Below are 20,204 nucleotides of genomic sequence, written 5' to 3'. Positions count from 1 at the left end.
TAGATACCCGTCTATTGGTTCAGGTCAAGTTTAGGTGGAAGATGGGGTCATGGGAGCGGGAAGAGTATACAGCCTAGAAGCACAGGCTTTGGAGTCAGGCTGAGTTCAAGTTCTGCCTCTAGAACTTAGTAGCTCTGTGCCCCTGGCAAGTTACTTAGTCTTGTGTGTTTTAAATTTTTTTTTTTTTTTTCTCAGCAAAATGGGAACGATAGTACCTATCTCAGGGTTGTGTTTTCAGGACCGATGAACACTTGTAAAGTCCACATCATTTTGTCTGACACATTTAAAGGCTAGAGAGTTGATGGTTATCAGTATTATCATTATTATCAAAACAGGGCTGCCTCACGGATGAGAGACAACAGAGACACGGCCTGCTGAACAAAGTCAAAGACAGAGAGAGAGGGCTTCCCTGGTGGCGCAGTGGTTGAGAGTCTCCCTACCGATGCAGGGGACACAGGTTCGTGCCCCGGTCCGGGAAGATCCCACATGCCGCGGAGCGACTGGGCCCATGAGCCATGGCTGCTGAGCCTGTGCGTCCGGAGCCTGTGCTCTGCAACGGGAGAGGCCACAACAGTGAGAGGCCCGCATACCACAAAAAAAAAAAAAAAAAAAAAGAGAGAGAAGAAACAGTGGGGAGAGTGGCAGAGTTCACGTCAACAAGTGGATGGCACCCGGAACTCTTAGATACTGCTGACAGGAACGTAAATGGGTACAACGCTTTCCAAACACCAGGGCAGCGTGTGCAAACGCCCTGACTTAGCAATTCCATTTCTCGATATAAGTTCATACAAATGCACATCTCTGTGGACCCAAGAACATGTTTATAGCATTATTATGCTGATAGCCAAAAAATTAGAAACAACTCGAAAGTAGGATGGATAATTACAATGTGGTATATTCATACAGCGGAATCCTATTCCACAATGAAAGTGAATGAACTACTGCCGCACACAACCACCTGGATGCATCTCACATGCAACGCTGAGCAAAAGAAGGCAGACACAAAACACTGTCTGCTGTATGACTGCATTTATATTAAGTTCAGGAACAGGCAGACCAATCTATGATTAGAAATAAGGATAGTAGTTACCTTTTGGGGGACAGAGTTAGTGCCTGGGAAGGTGCATGGGGAGCCTACTTGGTGCTGGTTACAATGTGTTCACTTTTTGAAAATCCATCAAGCTGCCACCCTACGATTTATGCACGTACTTTTATACATGTATGTGCACTTTCATATGTTTGTTTTACTCTAATAAAGAATTTAAGGAAAAAACTGGCCCAAGTATTCAAAAGATATTGCTATAGATTGAATATTGTCCTCCCCGCCCCCTGCCAATTCATATGTTAAAACCCAATCGCCAATGTGATGGTGGGAGGTGAGGCCTCTGAAAGGTGATTAGGTCATGAGGGTAGAGCACTCATGAATGGGATTAACGCCCTTACGAGAGAGACTGAGAGCTCCCTTGCCCCTTCCACCATACGAGGACGCAGCAAGAAGACGGCCATCTATGAACCAGAAAGTGGGCCCTCACAAGCTACCGAATTGCTGGCACCTTGATCTTGGACTTTCCAGCCTCCAGAACTGCGAGAAATACGTTTCAGTTGTTTAGAAGCCACCCAGTCTATGGCATTCTGTTATAGCAGCCTGAATGAATGAAGACAGATCTCTTCACGGGTTTCCTTTTTAGTAGAGAGGTCCACATTAAAGGAAAAATGAAAAGACTTTGGTGCTAAGGAAAAACATGAAAAAAAAATATAAAGCGTAACAACAGTTATGTTTACAAACTGCAGGTCAACTGATAGCACATTTGATAAGTTTATACTACCACGCCTGACTCTGTGTGAATCAGGATAGGCTGACTTATGCCATGGTAACAGCTCCCAAAGCTCAGTGGCTCAACACAGGCTCCTTTCTTGTTCTACACAAGGTCTAGCACACGCCGGCAGAAGGCGATCTCCCTGCACTCCCTCAGGGACCCAGGCTGGAGGAAGCTTCATCCTGACACGTGTGTCCACAATGACGTCTATGGTGCAAAGAACACAGGGCAGACTGGATTTGAACATGTCTGCCCCAAAGAAAGACATGACCTTTCCACTCCCTTTGCACTGGCCAGAACAGGTCACACCATCAGGCCTAACCCCAAAAGGGTAGATGTGCCATCACACTACGGGCAGGAAGGAGAGGAGCTGGAAAGGAAACAGCTTTGCGGATGCCACACTTACCCTATGGCGCCCAGGCTCAGTCGCATTCAGAATTCTGTCTACAAGATAACTGAGTGGTTGACACCCACCCATGCTTCTCTCTCGTATCCCTCTACCAGGAGGTCATGGAGAAGCAAGCTGGATCTCCACACCACTGCCACCCCCTTGCCAACTGGTCCCCAATATGGTGGCTGCTATCATGTATGATCTGGTCCCTGCTGCGGGGCTTCTAAACTTTCTGGACCTAAGAGCAGAGTGGAGTCGCAGCCTACTTGGGGTTATGTAACAGCCACGGCGGCGCGGGGACAATCCCGTATGGCTGAACAATCCCTGATAATCCCCACCATGGTTGGTGAGGAGCCGTGGGGCTATCGGACTGCTGGGTGTATCACTCTCACAGAAGAAAAAATGAAGGGACGAGAGCGGAGGAGAGACAGGTACAGAGCTAGAGGGGAGGAAAGAAGCAGATGAGGGGGTGAGAGGAAAAGAGTGAGACAGTGGAAATAGAAAAAAAGCTTTCTGTCTCCAATCTGTCCCAGATGCGAAGCTTTTCTTATGTCTTATATAGTGTGACTCTAGGCTTTCGGTAGCATTTCCACTTCTGCTAGGTTTTTATTAAATAAGTACCACGCTGGAACCCACTCTGTTTATTAACAAAGAAATGACTGCACATATCTCAAGAAAGGAAGCACCCAGCAGGCTCCTATTCTCTGCCAACACATCTCTCTCCTCTCGCTGCCAGAACAGGGGGATCCCAAGTGGACATCTCACTGCAGAACTCAGAGGAAGCAGGAGCAAACCCTTGCATTTTAAATGTGATCTCCTCTTAGAAGCACATACCAAGGTCGGGAGAAGTGTACTAATACTAGAGTTTTTTGTTTTGGTTTTTTAACTCACCGACTTATAGTTTAATTTTAATCTGGATTCAAAAGATACAGAAGAGGTTGAAACATTTTGAGATAAAATGAAGAGCTGAAAAGGGATGGGGGTTTAAAAATGAAAACTGTCCTGTGGTAATGACTGGGCGCCTGATTTCCCTGCGCTATACGATCCAAATAACTTATTCAAATGCTGACAGTCATGAGCCTTGCTCATTACAACAATTCCTTTTATTGTGGAAGAAATCACTTCATTTAGTAAATGACCAGTGATGTCAGGTAGAAATAGACAGTGGATGGAATCAATCGAAAATGTCAGAAAAGAGGCAGAGCTTGTTTTCGACAAGTCCAGTCTTTGAAAGTCTGCGGGAGCTAAAGAAGTGGGTGATTCCTCAGACTTCTCAGAATGTTGCCAGGAGTCGTTTAATTGGTAGGCTCTCCCTGTATGTTCTGAAAGGATTCAAGTTCCAGAAACAGGTTTCCATGTAAACTTTTCAGGAACACATCTGCTGTGGAAAATAAGATGTTTGTAGTAGCATCGGGACCCCAAACAAAGCATAAAGAGAAAGATACATGTAAAAATGTTTATTGAAAATGGAAAATCTTCCCACATAAGGAAGAGGTGACCAGACCCACGGTACAAACAGGTTCTGACTTGAAGATTGGTGATTTAAAGAAAATGCGACCACTTGCATTTCTTGCTAAAAATAAACCAAGGGGAGCTTAATTGAAAAGACATGCTATGGCAGCTGTTGGGTTTTAGGTCAAATAACCAATGAGTCCAACTCAAGATGAGACTGGGTAAGCCCCATCAAAGAGTGTGGCTGAAGGGCAGGGAGACAGTATAAATTACTGCCCTTTGAGAAGTGATGTGGTCGCTCTCCTTTTCTTTGAAGATTTTAATTAGAAATTCATTCCTCTTCACAGATTTTATTTTTTAAAGGCCACACCGTGTAGCAGGTGGGATCTTAATTCCCCAACCAGGGATCGAACCCATTATTCTTCTTCACTGATGCTTCAGTTAGTTGTGTTTTAATTACAGACCTTGATCAAAAAAGCAAAAAGAAAAGCAAACAGAGCCAGGACCACAGACATCCTCAGTGTACAGTCCTGGTGTAGCCTTTGCAATTGTAGCGCCATTCTGGAACTCGCCGAGTCTTGCTGAGTTGCACCCAAGGTGTGGGATAATGAATTCAGGTGGTTCCCAAGCCTATTTCTGAATTCCTATAGAGAGAGAAACATAGAGGAAAACGAAAGACATTAAGGATGCAAAATAAGAAAAAAAGCGCTAATGTGACATCAGTCAAGCAAAGGATCCCTGGAAGGAGCTATTTTTTTATTGAGATATGATTAACATATAATACTGTATTAGTTTCAGGTACACAACATAAGGATTCAATATTTGTGTACATTGTGAAATGAGCACCACAGTAAGTCTAGTTACAACACAGTTACAATTTTTTTCCCTTGTAATGAAAACTTTTAAGGTCTACTCTCTAACCAACTTCCAAATATACAACGCAGTACTGTTAACTATAGGCAGCATGCTGTATGTTACATTCCCAGGACATATTTACATTATAACTGGAAGTTTGTATCTTTTGACTCCCTTCACCCCTGTCACCCACCTGCCACCCCCCTGTGTCTGACAAACACGAATCTGCTCTCTGCATCTATATATTCTGTTTTGTTTTGTTTTTTTAGATTCTATGTCTTTCTCTGACTTATTTCACTTAGCATAATGCCCTCAAGGTCCATCCATGTTGTTGTGAATGGCAAGACTTCCTTTTTTTTTTACACCTGAGTAATACTCCATTGTATACATACGCCCCATCTTCCTTGTCCACTCACCCGTTGATGGACACTTAGGTTGCTTCCCTGTCTTGGCTATTGTAAATAGTGCTGCAGTGAACATGGGATGCATGCATCTTTTTGAGTTAGTGTTTTTGTTTCCTTTGCGTAAACACTCAGAAGTAGAATTGCTGGATCATATGTTGGTTCTATTCTTAGTTTTTTAAGGAAACTCCATACTGTTTTCCAGAGTGGCTGCACCAATTTACACTCCCACCAACAGTGCATGAGGGTTCCCTTTTCTCCGTATGTTCACCAACATTTGTTAGTTCTTATCTCTTCTGATGATGGCCACTGTGACAGGTGTGAGGTTGCATCTCATTGTGGGTTCAGTCTGCATTTCCCTGATGGTCAGTGCTGATGAGCACTTTTTCGCGCATCTGTTGGCCATCTGTCTGTTTTCTTTGGTAAACTGTCTATTCAGATCCTCTGCCCACTTTTTTTCTTTTTTTTTTGTGGTACGCGGGCCTCTCACTGTTGTGGCCTCTCCCGTTGCGGAACACAGGCTCCGGACGCGCAGGCTCAGCGGCCATGGCTCACGGGCCCAGTCACTCCGCGGCATGTGGGATCTTCCCGGACCCGGGCACGAACCCGTGTCCCCTGCATCGGCAGGCGGACTCTCAACCACTGCGCCACCAGGGAAGCCCCTCTGCCCATTTTTAAAATCAGATTTTTTTTTCTATTGAGCTGTATGAGTTCTTTATATATATTTTGGATATCAACCCCTCATCAGATATCAGATATGTGATTTGCAAATATTTTCTCCCATTCAGCTGGTTGCCTTTTCATTTTGTTGATGGTCTCCTTTGCTGTGCACAAGCTTTTAGTTTGATGTAAGAAGAAGCTATCACTCACTCCTTCAACACAGGCACATTCAAACACCTACCATAGGCCAGGTAGGCCAAGCTAAGTACAAGCTATAGTTCCTTTCCTTGAAGGGTCAGACCAAGTTCATAAATTTCCAGATTATACACAAACTATATGAAAGAGACAAACAGTGTTTACAGAGAATCAAGGCCGACTTCACAAAGGGTAGAATTTATGTAGAGTGGAGTCATCACAGACGTATCTAACTTTTATTCATCAAACACGTCCCTTAGGACAGGGACTCCCAGCTGGCGCACCGCTGCAGGAGGGCTGCCCCGACGCCCAGGGGGCACCTGAAGGGGTCTGAGTGGCCACAGGGCTCCACCCCCACGCGCAGCCTCTGCATCCACTCTGGTGTGCCATGTGCCTGACATGGAAAGGCTGGGAAACCCTGCTTGGAGAGAACACGAGGAGCTAGGAGACATGATGGTGAGACTCTGTAGGGGGTCTCTGTCCCCTGATGCGTCTCAGCAGGTGCGGGGAGGAGGGGACAGTGGGCACCTGGCCACTCTCAGGGAGGTTCTAGTGTTTCGACGTGTAATTTTGATTCCACGCTATAAGATTTCCACCTTATGCACAGGCCTTAGAATCAGTGTCTCCCCTGTTGAAACCTGTATAACACTTTGAGAGATGGAGGCGGGGTGGGGAAGGAGAATCCGGGATTGAAGAAACATTGCGGGGCTGGGAGGAGGGGGCGAGCCACAGGCGTGGCTGTGGAAGTGCAAGAAAGCCACAGAAGCACAAGATGCCTCCGAACAACCATTTCACGTGGCTTATTCTTTCCTTCCACACTCTCGAACAATCTGGGGACAGCTTCGGCCCCTGTGTGGAATGGCAGCCCCGCCATGCACAGTAGAAGCACTGAAGGGTGCTTTACAGAAGGTAACTCTGGCACGAAGGTGTAGGGTGCATTGAGGGGAGCGGGGAGGGGGGGGTAGAGAATCCGGGGGCAAGTTGTGGCGACAGATGAGGTGGAGAGTGCTGAGGACCTGTGTTGGGAGACTGGCGGAAGGCACGGAAAGGAGGGCACAACAGACACAGTGTAGAATCAACAGTAGCTGAGTTCAGCTGAGTGGGTAATGGAGGGACAGAGAAGAGGAATGGGGAAATGAGAAGAACTTTCACAACCCAATTTCCACCAGCTAATATTTGCCTGTGATAGATATGGAAGAACTCTTGCTTTAACTATAGGAGACTGACTGCAAAATTAATATAGCTTTTGTCCACAAGGATGAATCTCTCAACCCCAGTGGTAGTCGAGCCATCATTTACTTCTGGGCTCCTCAGGGATCTGGGCTGACACCCTGCTGCTGTCCCTGCACTGGGGGCCCTTGACAAGAAGGTCACAGCTGGACAGATGGAGCCGTGGTCCCCGCAGCAGTGACGGCTGCACCCAGACCTGCCCCGGGAAACCGCTCTCTTGTACGATTGGCTTTCTGCATGATATTTTGGAGCTGGGAATATGTTGACAAGCTTTCATTTTGATTGGTTAAAAATAGCCCCAAGGTCTCAAGGACAGCACTCAACCTTGGGAAAGAATGCAGCCTTCTACAGCTAAAATAACGGAAGCTCTGTGAGTTCCTAAAAGCAGAGAGGTTGCCTAATTCACCTCTGGGTTCTTGGAACCTGCACAGCAGCAAACACAGAGCAGGTACTCAGCAAGTGTTCAGAAATGAATGAACGAACGAATGAGTGAATGAACGGATATGAGGATGAGTATTCCAGATGAGATACAACTGATCAAAAACATGCTTAGCTATGTCTCTGTGATCGATGCGCACAACTGTAGAAGAGTCTTGAGTTGTTGCCTCTGGCAATTAAACCATCACTTCCTAAGCTTGGGTTTACAAGACAAGAACTAAGAGGCTGATTAAGTTCTCCTAGGCCTGAGTTCTTTAACCTTTTTAAGTCACAGATGGCTTTGAGAAGGCAGTGAGGACTACAGACTGTTCCCCTAGAAAACTGTGGAGGCATCCGTGCCGATATACACACAGCCTTGCTCACACCCTGCAAATAACTTCAGTAGGTTCACAGATCCAGACACTGTGGGGCCTGATGCTTTCTCTTAAAAAAAAAAAATTCAATACAAAATTAAGAACAGGGCCTTGGAAGGGGCCCCTCAAAGTGTCAGGCCCTGAATCTTAAGCTCTACTAGCTTCAGGGAAGATCTGCCCCTGTCCCACCCCCAGTTCTGAATAATGAACCTTGGTTCTGTGTCTGCAATCCCAGAAGCTGCCATTCTGTGATCACTGGTGTAGGGAGCCAGGGCTCAGGCTGCCCCAGGCAGGACTAGGCGAGTCTCAAAGCATCAACCATTTGGTTGGGTTTTTAACATATTCTGCTTCACAAAGGTGCAGTACAGGTAACGTACCTGTGCTCTCAGCCTGAAAACACCCTTCAACTTTTTTTTTTTTTTGCGGTACGCAAGCCTCTCACTGTTGTGGCCTCTCCCGTTGCGGAGCACAGGCTCCAGATGCGCAGGCTCAGTGGCCATGGCTCGTGGGCCCAGCCGCTCCGCAGCATGTGGGATCTTCCCGGACCGGGGCACGAACCCGCGTCCCCTGCATTGGCAGGCTGACTCTCAACCACTGCGCCACCAGGGAAGCCCCACCACCCTTCAACTTTTAACAAGAGTTTCACAGAATTTCTTCCTCTGTTCCTTCCAACTCATTTGTCATAAAATTTTGCTCAAAATATAAAAGGTACCTATTAAACCAGCACTGTGGTTTATCTGTGGCTGGGTTCAACATAGTCATTCTTTCTTGGGCACTGATCTTTCCCTCCCTCACTCAAACATTTAACACATCTGAACATAACTGACCCATATGGTGGCAAGCCGCTCTCCTGTCCCTGGGGGCAAGTCTGCATCACAGAATCGTATGGAGTACCGTGGCATCCATACGCAGCCCCACAAAAAGCCCACCCTGCCATTCTCCCTAAGATCAAGGTGAGAGCTTGATGACACAGCAGGAGAGAGAAAATGCAGCCTGTCTCTACCATGCTGTGCTTCTTTTATTATCTTCACCCTGTACCAGTTCACCATCTTGATTAAAGGAGTTTGATGATATGTTTTTAAATATAAGATTGAAAAAAAGTTTCTCAGATGACAGAGTGATCTGTTGCCAGCTAGCTTTGTACATTTCAATTGTCACTACCACTGTGATATTGAAGGAAAAGTAATTTAGAAATACAGGAAATACAAGGACTTTCTCATAAAGTCCAAGATTGTCAAACATATAAATGCACAACTATTGCGATTTCCACACAGTCAGAAGCACCATTCATGAATATAAAATAATGTAGTATTTCCAGACTGTAATGAAAATAAAAGGTCTACAGGTGAAGTGATGATACATAACCAATAGCAAGATAAAGTTTAGAAACACACACACACATGCAGAATAATGTATACAATTGACTTTAGAGAAAAACCTGGCATAGTCAATAGTTCTGGAAAGTAAATAGAAGGCTTGAACCTTCCAGAAACCTCTTAAACATTACCAAGTCATTAATTTTTGAAATTTAAGACACACTTGTATCTCTCAAGCTATAATGCAACAAATACAAGAAATTTTATTATTTACTAAAACTAATTAAACATCAACTCTCAGATTTATAATTCTTAAGAAATCAAATTCCATTTAGAAATGCCTTTTACAAAACAGATAGAAACAAAGCAGGATATGACCTTCGTTCAATCAAAAAGATCCACGTATTTATCCAGTCATAGTAGACTAAGGACACATTAAGAAAGTGTTAACTTTGATTAACATGCTTTTTCCCCCTTGTAAATCTCACTGTTCCCTTGATTAATTTCTAAACATACTTACTTCCTAATTCTTCAACATATTCTAATTTTCAAAAGTACAGCTTATCAAATCCTACTAAAGTAATACATCTATTAGAGTAGCATCACATATCTATGCCAAAAAACCCAAACCAAACCAAGCCAAGCCAAACCAAACCAAACCAAATCAAAAACAACTTTGATGTTCAGAACCTTCAGGGATCAGATTTCAATCAGTTAAAGATAAAGACAGTTGGGATGGTAACAATAGTCAACTTCTAATTATTTCCTTCTTCTCTAGCAGTTATACATGTATTGCTAGGGAAAGGAAGGAGAGGCCTTTAACCTGGGCACTTTTATCACCAGAGAAACAAATGGGAGCTGTTCCAGACGCAGTAAGTGCATGGGCTCTGGGCTCTAATCCCAGCTCCATCTGAGGATTCTTGGGCAAATAATTTATCCTCTCTCTTGCCTCCATACAGAATCACCTGAGATAGAGTAAGTATCCGCACATCACAGGGCTGTTATGAGGATTAAACGAGGTATATCTATATTGTGTCTTGAACATTTAAGATTCAATAAAGATGAACACACTCCATGGTATTTTATGGTCCTAATGAAATACGCAAACTGCCTCAGATATTATTTTTGTAAAATTACAAAGTCACTATTTTATTTGCTTCTCAAATATGGTTTATTAATTTAAACTACTTTTGTTTCCTGTACAGATCATCAGGAGGTGCACGGTATAATGAATAGCACGGCAGACCAGAAACCGAATCCGAGTTCAGATATGTATCAGCTGTGTGACCCCAGGCAAGTGGTTTAAGCTCTCCAGGCCTAGTCACCTCTTCTGTGAGGTAGGGAGACCAGTAGCTACTTTAAGATGTTGAAAGGGTTAGAATTCGCATGCCCAGAGCCTGGGCAGAGTGCCAGGAATACAGAAGGTTTCGATGAAGGGCCACCATTATACTCCATTCCAGGAGTGTGGCGTGGAAGGCGGAGAAGGGCAGAGCCTCCCACAGCATTTGCCAGCAGTGCCGGGAGGGTGACGTCCTGTCCCGGATGCTGTCCTCGCAGCTCTAACCCGCGAGGGAGAAGCTACGCCCGCCGTGAAGTTGGCGCCTCCTACTCCCCGGGCTCTCAGTCTGTGGGGTGAGCCTTCTGGAAAGGCTCTTAACTAAAACCATACTATATAAGAAGGGAGACTTGGACACCACCATTTATAAGGAGGAATTCACCTGTCAGATGTGCCACGGGCCCTTTTTATGTCTGCCTTTTCTTCCAATACCTGATATTGCTGTAACGCTGCTTTCAAGGAAACTAAAGAGGAAGAAAACAAGTCACAGCCACCGCCACGACTCTGCCCTTGCTCTGCTCTCTGCCTGACCCTGCCGTCTCGCCTCCAGCCACCATGCGCCCCTGCCCCTCTTCTTATGGACGTGTCAGATCTCGACTGGACAGATCTCGACTCTCTCAACCAGCACCCAGCCCAGATGCACCGGGAGCTCCCACTCTGTGGGCTGTGTGTCCTGCCGGCTGGCCCTCTTCAAGGCACTCACGGCTTATGTGATCCCCCAAGCTCTCACTGTCCCACCAGAAGGTGCGCTCAGTTCAGGCAGAGCTGAACGAGCTGCACAAGAGGACCCGCTCCAGCGGAAGCCTCAGGCTCTACACAGTTACCAGGAGAGGGGTGCAGGGCGCCTCCCGGCAACTGTATGGCCGGCTGATCCTGAAGCCCCCTGGTGGAGGAAGACAGGGGCCACCAGTGCTGGGCCTCCTCTAAGGCCCTTTCCTTCTGTGGAGCTCACCAGACCCGCTGAGAAAACTGCTTGCTGAGAAAACAGGCCTCCAGGGCCACCCTTATTTGTCCTCCTCACAGCTCTTTCAGCCAAAAGAAACAGACCTGAAGGAAAGGGTACCTAGAAGGTGGTCAATCAACATTCTCTGAAGGGATATTCGGGTTTCTCCTTGTTCCTTTGCATTCTGTGTTCATATTTTCATATAGTTGCAAGGATCCTGTTCTTGGGAGCTGATGAACTTGCCCCTCCAACGGAAGAAAGCCACCCTGTTCAGCGGCCTCTCCTGCAGTTCCTCCTCACCAAAAACGTTTATAAATTGTGACATGGGTGCAGAACCAGAGGCATAACGATCCAGCAAGAAAGGTGGACGACAAGCTCTGTGTAAAAATACTAAGTAGAAGAAGCAGTGTTTCTGGAATGTTCCCCATGTGCCCAGAAGGGCTCTATTCTCCATGCCTTCTCTCCTTTAATCCTCCCAACCCCTCAGTGAAGTAGTTAACACGAGTTTCCCCCAACTTTAAGTATTCACCCAATTTACAGACAGTAGGTGTAAATGTGGAAGCAGAGGAGAGGATTGGCTTTAGACATATTAAGTCTAGCCTGGTAGTTACATATCAGAGATGCATTTATAGTGCAATGCAAAGAAATGAGAAAAATCAAGGCACTGAATAATTATTAAAATAACTACCAGTATCAAGATTCCTATCAAACAGACTTTCTCTACTTTATATGGAGGTGATGGTGTTATTCTGTGTTTCCCTAGAGAAGGCCCTTCCAGGAAAGCCAGCCTCAGGTCAGGCAGAGACATTGCACGCGACCTGTCCTGCAGCTCTGGGCTATGTTGAGATTCTGTAAATGTGACCTGTGGATGGCACATCCCGGGTTTTCTCTGCACACACACGCACATGCCCACATGCACACATACTTGATCTGCTCACATTAGAACATGTTGCAAAATGTGTTTTAATGAGGAACAGTTGGTCTGGTTCTGCTCAAATAAAAGACATCCCTGTAAGAGAGTTGCCGCCTGTCTCCCCAGCTTGCAGTGCAGCTTCTAAATGAATTCTTCGGTCCCTGCCACCTGCAGGTGTTGCCATGGGCCAGCAATCACATTCCACATGCCAGCTTCCCTTCCCGGACCGACAGACAACTTTGTCCCTGTGCTTCATGTCATTACTGGATACCAGGACGGACACGGGATTACAGGGGCCAAGGTACCTTTCTCCAATATACTTCTAGACATTTCTCAAACTGGGAGCATCTTAATATCACATAATTAGGAGTGCCCATTATCTCTGAGCCAAAGATGGTAGTATTTTCTAGCTCTTGCAGTCTCTGGAAAGAATGTTATACGTATAGTCCATTAGCATTACTGGTATATTGTCATGTAACAGGATCAACAAATTAAACTTGGAATCAGTTATACCTTATTTATTTGGGGAGAAAACTGACATTTGAAAATCTCTGTCATGGACTCACATGATGACAGCACAGTACTATCAGCCTTTTCTGTATCACTTTTGGGCATGAGCAATTCTAAATCAGCAATTATTCATATGTAATTTTTCCTCTTCCCCCTCACCTCAAATGTGTACTTGTTTATCAGATCATTAAAATCGCAAAGAAGAAGTTTTAAACCAGAACACACACACACACTCTAAAAAAATCACTATTATCTTAGTTTTTTGAATCTTATTTTGGTGATAGCAGAGTAAACCCAAGGCTTTGCTAATAAGGCCAAACATAAATTATTAAACTGTCTGCCATACGATCAAATGCATTTCAGATTATATTCTGAATAATTTTGGCTTGACGTCCACCAAAGGAACAGATCTGACGTGTCCCTGCGTGGTCTCGGTGATCCCTCCCTTGCTGGATGTCCAACCCTCAGCACTAAACGGAAGAGATAATAATCCTACCAAAAACCAAAGCTCGGCACTTGCCCAACCTCATTATTTCCTGTAAGATCGGATTTCACCCTACTCAAGAGATCTGAAAATAACTCTTAAGCTCTGAACTTCTTTTAATAAATTCAAAATATTTCTTATGTGTAAATTTTTCTCATGGCTCAGAGGCACTGTTACAGCTTGAAGTGGAAGCTAACAGGGAGGAAGAAAAAATTGTTTGATATCTTGTAACTCTAGATAAATTAGAGTTTAGAATCATCTTTTTTTCAACCAAGCCTGAACATAGGGCCTATGCAGAAAACCTATCGAAACCAAATATGTGATCAATACAAGGAAATTGTCTTCAAATATACATTACACAGCACGGTACACTATTCGAAAAGAACCTCTAAATCTCCTAATGTTGAAGAGTCTGCTTTGAATACAAAATTATCTTCATAGCAGAAAGGTATCTCTAACACAATTGCATTTTATCCCTAAAATATAAACTTAAGGAGGCACCTCTTCACATAAGCAGCCCTAACGCGCACTGCTGCATGAGTCCCTGGTAAGAAGAGATGAACAAAGGTGACTGCTCAGGCTCCGTAATGCCTTCTCAACCCTCCATTGCGGGCTTCTATCTGAATGCCTTCATCTTCTTTGACCTTTTTTTTTATTTTAAAGATTCTTTTGATGTGGACCATTTTTAAAGTCTTTATTGAATTTGTTACAATATTGCTTCTGTTTTGTTTTTTTTTTGGCCACGAGGCATGTGGGATCTTAGCTCCCCGACTAGGGATCGAACTGCACGTCCTGTATTGGAAGGTGAAGTCTTAACCACTGGACCGCCAGGGAAGTCCCCGTCTTTGACCTTCTTAATCTTTCTTGAACCTAGCACAAAATGTCCATTCAAATAAGCTTACACTTCCCTGATTTTCGACTTGTTAACACTTACCAAAATAAGAGGGATGGGGCAGGTAGGGTAGAGAATCAGATTCCAAATTAATAGTATAGTTCTCTCTTCTGCTAATTAAATATCAGCCACAGATGTACACACACACACACACACGCGTGCACACAGACCAAGAGGCTCACTTAGAACTATGAAGTCTGTGATCACAACGTTCATGACAGTGGCAGAAATCAGAACTCATCTGTTCCGAATTACTGGCTGGAAATAAGCATTAGTACAAACTAAAGCTGCTCCACAGGTGTGGCAAAGTTAAAGCAAAAGTGAATTGGGTCAAAATGCTTCACTGATAATGAAGTCCTCTTGATAATCTCTTAAACCAGAACCTAAACGATCCTCGTTCCATGGAGTGTACACTGGAAGCTGTGAACTGGGATGCAGATGGACATAACAATTGGGGGCATTAGAGTTAATCTTTAATCAATTCAACTCAAAATAATTACTCCTAAGGATTTTGTCCAAATAGGTAACCATGAGGGTGTGTTGGCAGATGTTTGTTTTAAATAACAACAACAACAACAACAAAAACCATGGGTGATCGTAACTGCTATCACAATGCAAACCTCTCATCCTAAGTATCACTTTCAATGACACTGGAAATATGGTTTTAGCATCACTGAGCTCCATGAACTGCATAAAATGAATAAAGGAGATGGCAGGTGCTTTGTTCTGTCTCAAAGAATCTCACAAATGATGAGCTAACATGTAAAATGTTTCCTTCAGATCGCCGTGACGTTTATTCATCTTGCAAAGTTCAGATAAACTAGTTAAGAAAAATTACACGGTACATACGCACTGTAATTACACTAAACTCAGCCATCTGAAAAAGTTCACATCTCTACCTATTTTCCTATCACTTCCAAAGTTCTATTATGTGTTCTTCCAAATATCCATTCCAAGGTATGCCCATTCTCCCCTTCTACTTTGAATATGGATAGTTTTTTAAAAATAAAAAATGATGATTCTAGCAAAAGTCATTAAAATAACTGAGAGAAGACTAATATTAAGAGATCTAATCATTTATATCACTATAAAAGCATGGCAGGCAGCCTTTCAGATGGCCCCAAATGATCCTCACCTCCTAGTAGCCACGTCCTTGTGTAACACCTTCCCTGGGACGACGGACTGAACTTACTGACTTGCTTCTAATTAATTACACTCCACATAAATGATGGGATGTCCCTTCTGAAATTAGGATACTAAAAACTGTGGCTTCTACCTTTCTCACTCTCTCTGTTTGCTTGTTCTGGGGGAAACGAGCTGCCCTATGCAGAAGCCCTCATGAGAAGGAACTGAGGGAGACTTTCTATGAACAGCCAACAAAGAACTGAGACCTCAAACAACCCATAAGAAGCTGGGTCTCACTGGACTAAAATCAAGTGAGGTGTAGTCCTCCTTCTGGAGGCTCTAGGGACAAATCCATCTCGTTGCCTTTTCCAGCTTATGTTACGTGGCTTGTGACCCCCTTCCATCCTCAAAGTCAGCATTCTCATCCCTCTGATTCTGATTCTCTTGGAGCCTTTTCACTTTTAAGGTCTCTTGTGATGTCACTGGACCCACCTGGATAATCCAGGAAATCTCTTTATTTTGATGTCAGTACATTAGCAAATTTATTTTGAAGTTTAACTTCTTTTTTTGTTAGTTATCTATTTTATACAATATTAGAGTACACATGTCAATCCCAATCTCCCAATTCATCCCACCACCACTTCACTCTGCATGGCAGTCTCTAGGTCCACCCATGTCTCTACAAATGACCCAATTTCATCCCTTTTTATGGCTGAGTAATATTCCACTGTGTATATGTGCCACATCTTCCTTATCCATTCGTCTGTCAGTGGGCACTTAGGTTGCTTCCATGACCTGGCTATTGTAAATAGAGCTGCAATGAACACTGGGGTCATGTGTCTTTTTGAATTATGGTTTTCTCTTGGTATATGCCCAGTAGTGGAATTGCTGGGCCATATGGTAGTTCTATTTTTAGTTTTTTAAGGAACCTCCATACTGTTCTCCATAGTGGCTGTAGCAATTTACATTCCCACCAACAGTGCAAGAGGGTTCCCTTTTCTCCACACCCTCTCCAGCATTTACTGTTTGTAGATTTTCTGATGCTGCCCATTCTAACCATTGTGAGGTGACACCTCATTGCAGTTTTGATTTGCATTTCTCTAATAATTATTGATGTTGAGCACCTTTTCATGTGCCTCTGGGCCATCTGTATGTCTTCTTTGGAGAAATGTCTATTTAGGTCTTCTGCCCATTTTTTGATTGGGTTGTTTATTTCTTTTTTTAATACTGAGCTGCATGAGCTGTTTATATATTTTGGAGATCAATCCTTTGTCCGTTGATTCATTTACAAATATTTTCTCCCATTCTGAGGGTTGTCTTTTCATCTTGTTTATGGTTTCCTTTGCTGTGCAAAAGCCTTTAAGTTTCATTAGGTCCCATTTGTTTATTTTTGTTTTTAATTCCTTTACTCTAGGAGGTGGGTCAAAAAAGATCTTGCTGTGATTTATGTCAAAGAGTGTTCTTCCTATGTTTTCCTCTAAGAGTTTTATAGTGTCCGGTCTTACATTTAGGTCTTGAATCCATTTTGAGTTGATTTTTGTGTATGGTGTTAGAGTGTTCTAATTTCATTCTTTTACATGTAGCTGTTCAGTTCTCCCAGAACCACTTTTTGAAGAGACTGTCTTTTCTTCACCGTATATCCTTGCCTCCTTTGTCATAGATTAGTTGACCATAGATGCATGGGTTTATCTCTGGGCTTTCTATCATGTTCCACTGATCTATATTTCTGTTTTCATGCCAGTACCATATTTTCTTGATTACTGTAGCTTTGCAGTATGGTCTGATGTCAGGGAGCCTGATTCCTCCAGCTCCAATTTTTTCCCTCAAGATTGCTTTGGCTATTCGGGGTCTTTTGTGTCTCCATACACATTTTAAGAATTTTTTGTTCTAGTTCTGTAAAAAATGCCACTGGTAATCTGATAGGGATTGCACTGAATCTGTAGATTGCCTTGGGTAGTATAGTCATTTTTACAATATTAATTCTTCCAATCCAAGAACATGGTATATCTCTCCATCTGTTTGTGTCATCTTTAATTTCTTTCATCAGTGTCTTATAGTTTTCTGCATACAGGTCTTTTGTCTCCTTAGGTAGGTTTATTCCTAGGTATTTTATTCTTTTTGTTGCAGTGGTGAATGGGACTGCTTCCTTAGTTTCTCTTTCTGATCTTTTGTTGTTAGTGTATAGGAATGCAAGAGATTTCTGTGCATTAATTTTGTATCCTGCGACTTTACCAAATTCATTGATTAGCTTTAGTAGTTTTCTGGTGGCATCTTTAGGATTATGTATGTATAGTGACGTCATCTGCAAACAGCGACAGCTTTACTTTTTCTTTTCCAATGTCTATTCCTTTTATTTCTTTTTCTTCTCTGATTGCCATGGCTAGGACTTCCAAAACTATGTTGAATAATAGTGGCAAGAGTGGACCACCTTGTCTTGTGCCTGATCTTAGAGGAAATGCTTTCAGTTTTTCACGCATTGAGAATGATGTTTGTTGTGGGTTTGTTGTATATGGCCTTTATTATGTTGAGGTAGGTTCCCTCTATGCCCGTTTTCTGGAGAGTTTTTATCATAAATTGGTGTTGAATTTTGTCAAAAGCTTTTTCTGCATCTATTGAGATGATCATATGGTTTTTATTCTTCAATTTGTTAATATGTTGTATCACATTGATTGATTTGTGTATATTGAAGAATCCTTGCATCCCTGGTATAAATCCCACTTGATCATGGTGTATGATCCTTTTAATGTGTTGTTGGAGTCTGTTTGCTAGTATTTTGTTGTGGATTTTTGCATCTGTGTTCATCAGTGATATTGGTCTGTAATTTTTTTTGTACTATCTTTGTCTGGTTTTGGTGTCAGGGTGATGGTGGCCTCACAGAATGAGCTTGGGAGTGTTTCTTCCTCTGCAATTTTTTGGAAGAGTTTGAGAAGGATGGTGTTAGCTGTTCTCTAAATCCTTGACAGAGTTCACCTGTGAAGCCATCTGGTCCTGCACTTTTTTTTGTTGGAAGATTTTTAATCACAGTTTCAATTTCATTACTTGTGATTGGTCTGTTCATGTTTTTTATTTCTTCCTGGTTCAGTCCTGGAAGGTTATACCTTTCCAAGAATTTGTCCATTTCTTCCAGGTTGTCCATTTTATCGGCATAGAGTTGCTTGTAGTAGTCTCTTATGATGCTTTGTATTTCTGCGGTGTCCGTTGTAACTTCTCCTTTTTCATTTCTAATTTTACTGAGTTGAGTCCTCTTCCTCTTTTTCTTGAAGAGTCTGGCTAGAGGTTTATCAATTTTGTTTATCTTCTCAAAGAACCACCTTTTAGTTTTATTGATCTTTGCTATTGTTTTCTTTGTTTCTATTTCATTTATTTCTGCTCTGATCTTTATGATTTCTTTCCTTCTGCTAACTTTGGGTTTTGTTTGTTCTTCTTCCTCTAGTTCCTTTAGGTGTAAGGTTAGATTGTTTGAGATTTTTCTTTTTTCTTGAGGTAGGATTGTATTGCTATAAACTTCCCTTTTAGAACTGCTTTTGCTGCATCCCATAGGTTTTGGACTGTCGTGTTTTTGTTGTCATTTGTCTCTGGGTATTTTTTGATTTCCTCTTTGATTTCTTCAGTGATCTCTTGGTTATTTAGTAACATATTGTTTAGCCTCCATGTGTTTGTGATTTTTACATTTTTTTCCCTGTAATTGATTTCTAATCTCATGGCGTTGTGGTCAGAAAAGATGCTTGATATGATTGCAATTTTCTTAAATTACCGAGGCTTGATTTGTGACCCAAGATGTGATGTATTCTGGATAATGTTCCATGTGCACTTGAGAAGAAAGTGTAATCTACTGTTTTCGGATGGGATGTCCTATAAATACCAATTAAATCTATCTGGTCTATTGTGTCATTTAAAGCTTGTGTTTCCTTATTAATTTTCTGTCTGGATGATCTGTCCATTGGTGTGAGGAGTTAAAGTTCCCCACTATTATTGTGTTACTGTCAGTTTCCTCTTTTATAGTTGTTAGCATTTGCCTTATGTATTGAGGTGCTCCTACGTTGGGTGCATATATATTTATAATTATTAGATCTTTTCTTGGATTGATCCCTTGATCATTATGTAGTGTCCTTCCTTGTCTCCTGTAACGTTCTTTATTTTAAAGTCTATTTTATCTGACATGAGTATTGCTATTCCAGCTTTCTTTTGATTTCCATTTGCATGGAATATCTTTTTCCATCCCCTCACTTTCAGTCTGTATGTGTCCCTAGGTCTGAAGTGGCTCTCTTGTAGACAGCATATATATGGGTCTTGTTTTTGTATCCATTCAGCGAGCCTGTGTCTTTTGGTTGGAGCATTTATTTAATCCATTCACACGTAAGGTAACTATCGATACGTATGTCCCTATTACCATTTTCTTAATTGTTTTGGGTTTGTTTTTGTAGGTCCTTTTCTTCTCTTGTGTTTCCCACTTAGAGAAGTTCCTTTAGCATTTGCTGTAGAGCTGATTTGGTGGTGCTGAATTCTCTTAGCTTTTCCTTGTCTGTAAAGCTTTTGATTTCTCCGTTGAATCTGAATGAGATCCTTGCCAGGTAGGGTAATGTTGGTTGTAGGTTCTTCCCTTTTATCACTTTAAATATATCATGCCACTCCCTTCTGGCTTGTATAGTTTCTGCTGAGAAATCAGCTGTTAACCTTATGGGAGTTCCCTTGTATGTTATTTGCTGTTTTTCCCTTGTTGCTTTTAATAATTTTTGTCATTAATTTTTGTCAGTTTGATTACTATGTGTCTCAGCATGTTTCTCCTTGGGTTTATTCTTCCTGGGACTCTCTGCACTTCCTGGACTTGGGTGGCTATTTCCTTTCCCATGTTAGGGAAGTTTTTGACTATAATCTCTTCAAATATTTTCTTGG

At 42.7% G+C, this 20,204-nt stretch overlaps 1 protein-coding gene across 5 annotated transcripts in view; it reads right to left on the bottom strand.

The window, feature by feature from the left end:
* Positions 1 to 3,293: 3,293 nt before the first annotated feature.
* The window catches only part of CDKAL1 (CDK5 regulatory subunit associated protein 1 like 1), a 649,567-nt gene continuing 632,656 nt past the window's right edge, over positions 3,294 to 20,204 (bottom strand). For 4 of the 5 annotated variants that reach the window (XM_029243200.1, XM_029243202.1, XM_029243203.1 and 1 more), the window contains one exon: positions 3,294 to 4,304. In XM_029243200.1, coding sequence (XP_029099033.1) covers positions 4,113 to 4,304 — 192 coding nt within the window. In that variant the 3' untranslated portion in view covers positions 3,294 to 4,112. The remainder of the gene's footprint in view (positions 4,305 to 20,204) is intronic. The other variant, XM_029243201.1, reaches the window with a different exon arrangement.

The sequence above is a fragment of the Monodon monoceros genome, unplaced genomic scaffold (assembly GCF_005190385.1).
Source record: "Monodon monoceros isolate NGI ecotype Baffin Bay Population unplaced genomic scaffold, NGI_Narwhal_1 Super_Scaffold_3, whole genome shotgun sequence".
NCBI lineage: Eukaryota > Metazoa > Chordata > Mammalia > Artiodactyla > Monodontidae > Monodon > Monodon monoceros.
Note: the sequence above shows the minus strand (reverse complement) of the source record. Positions and strands in the feature narration are given on the sequence as shown.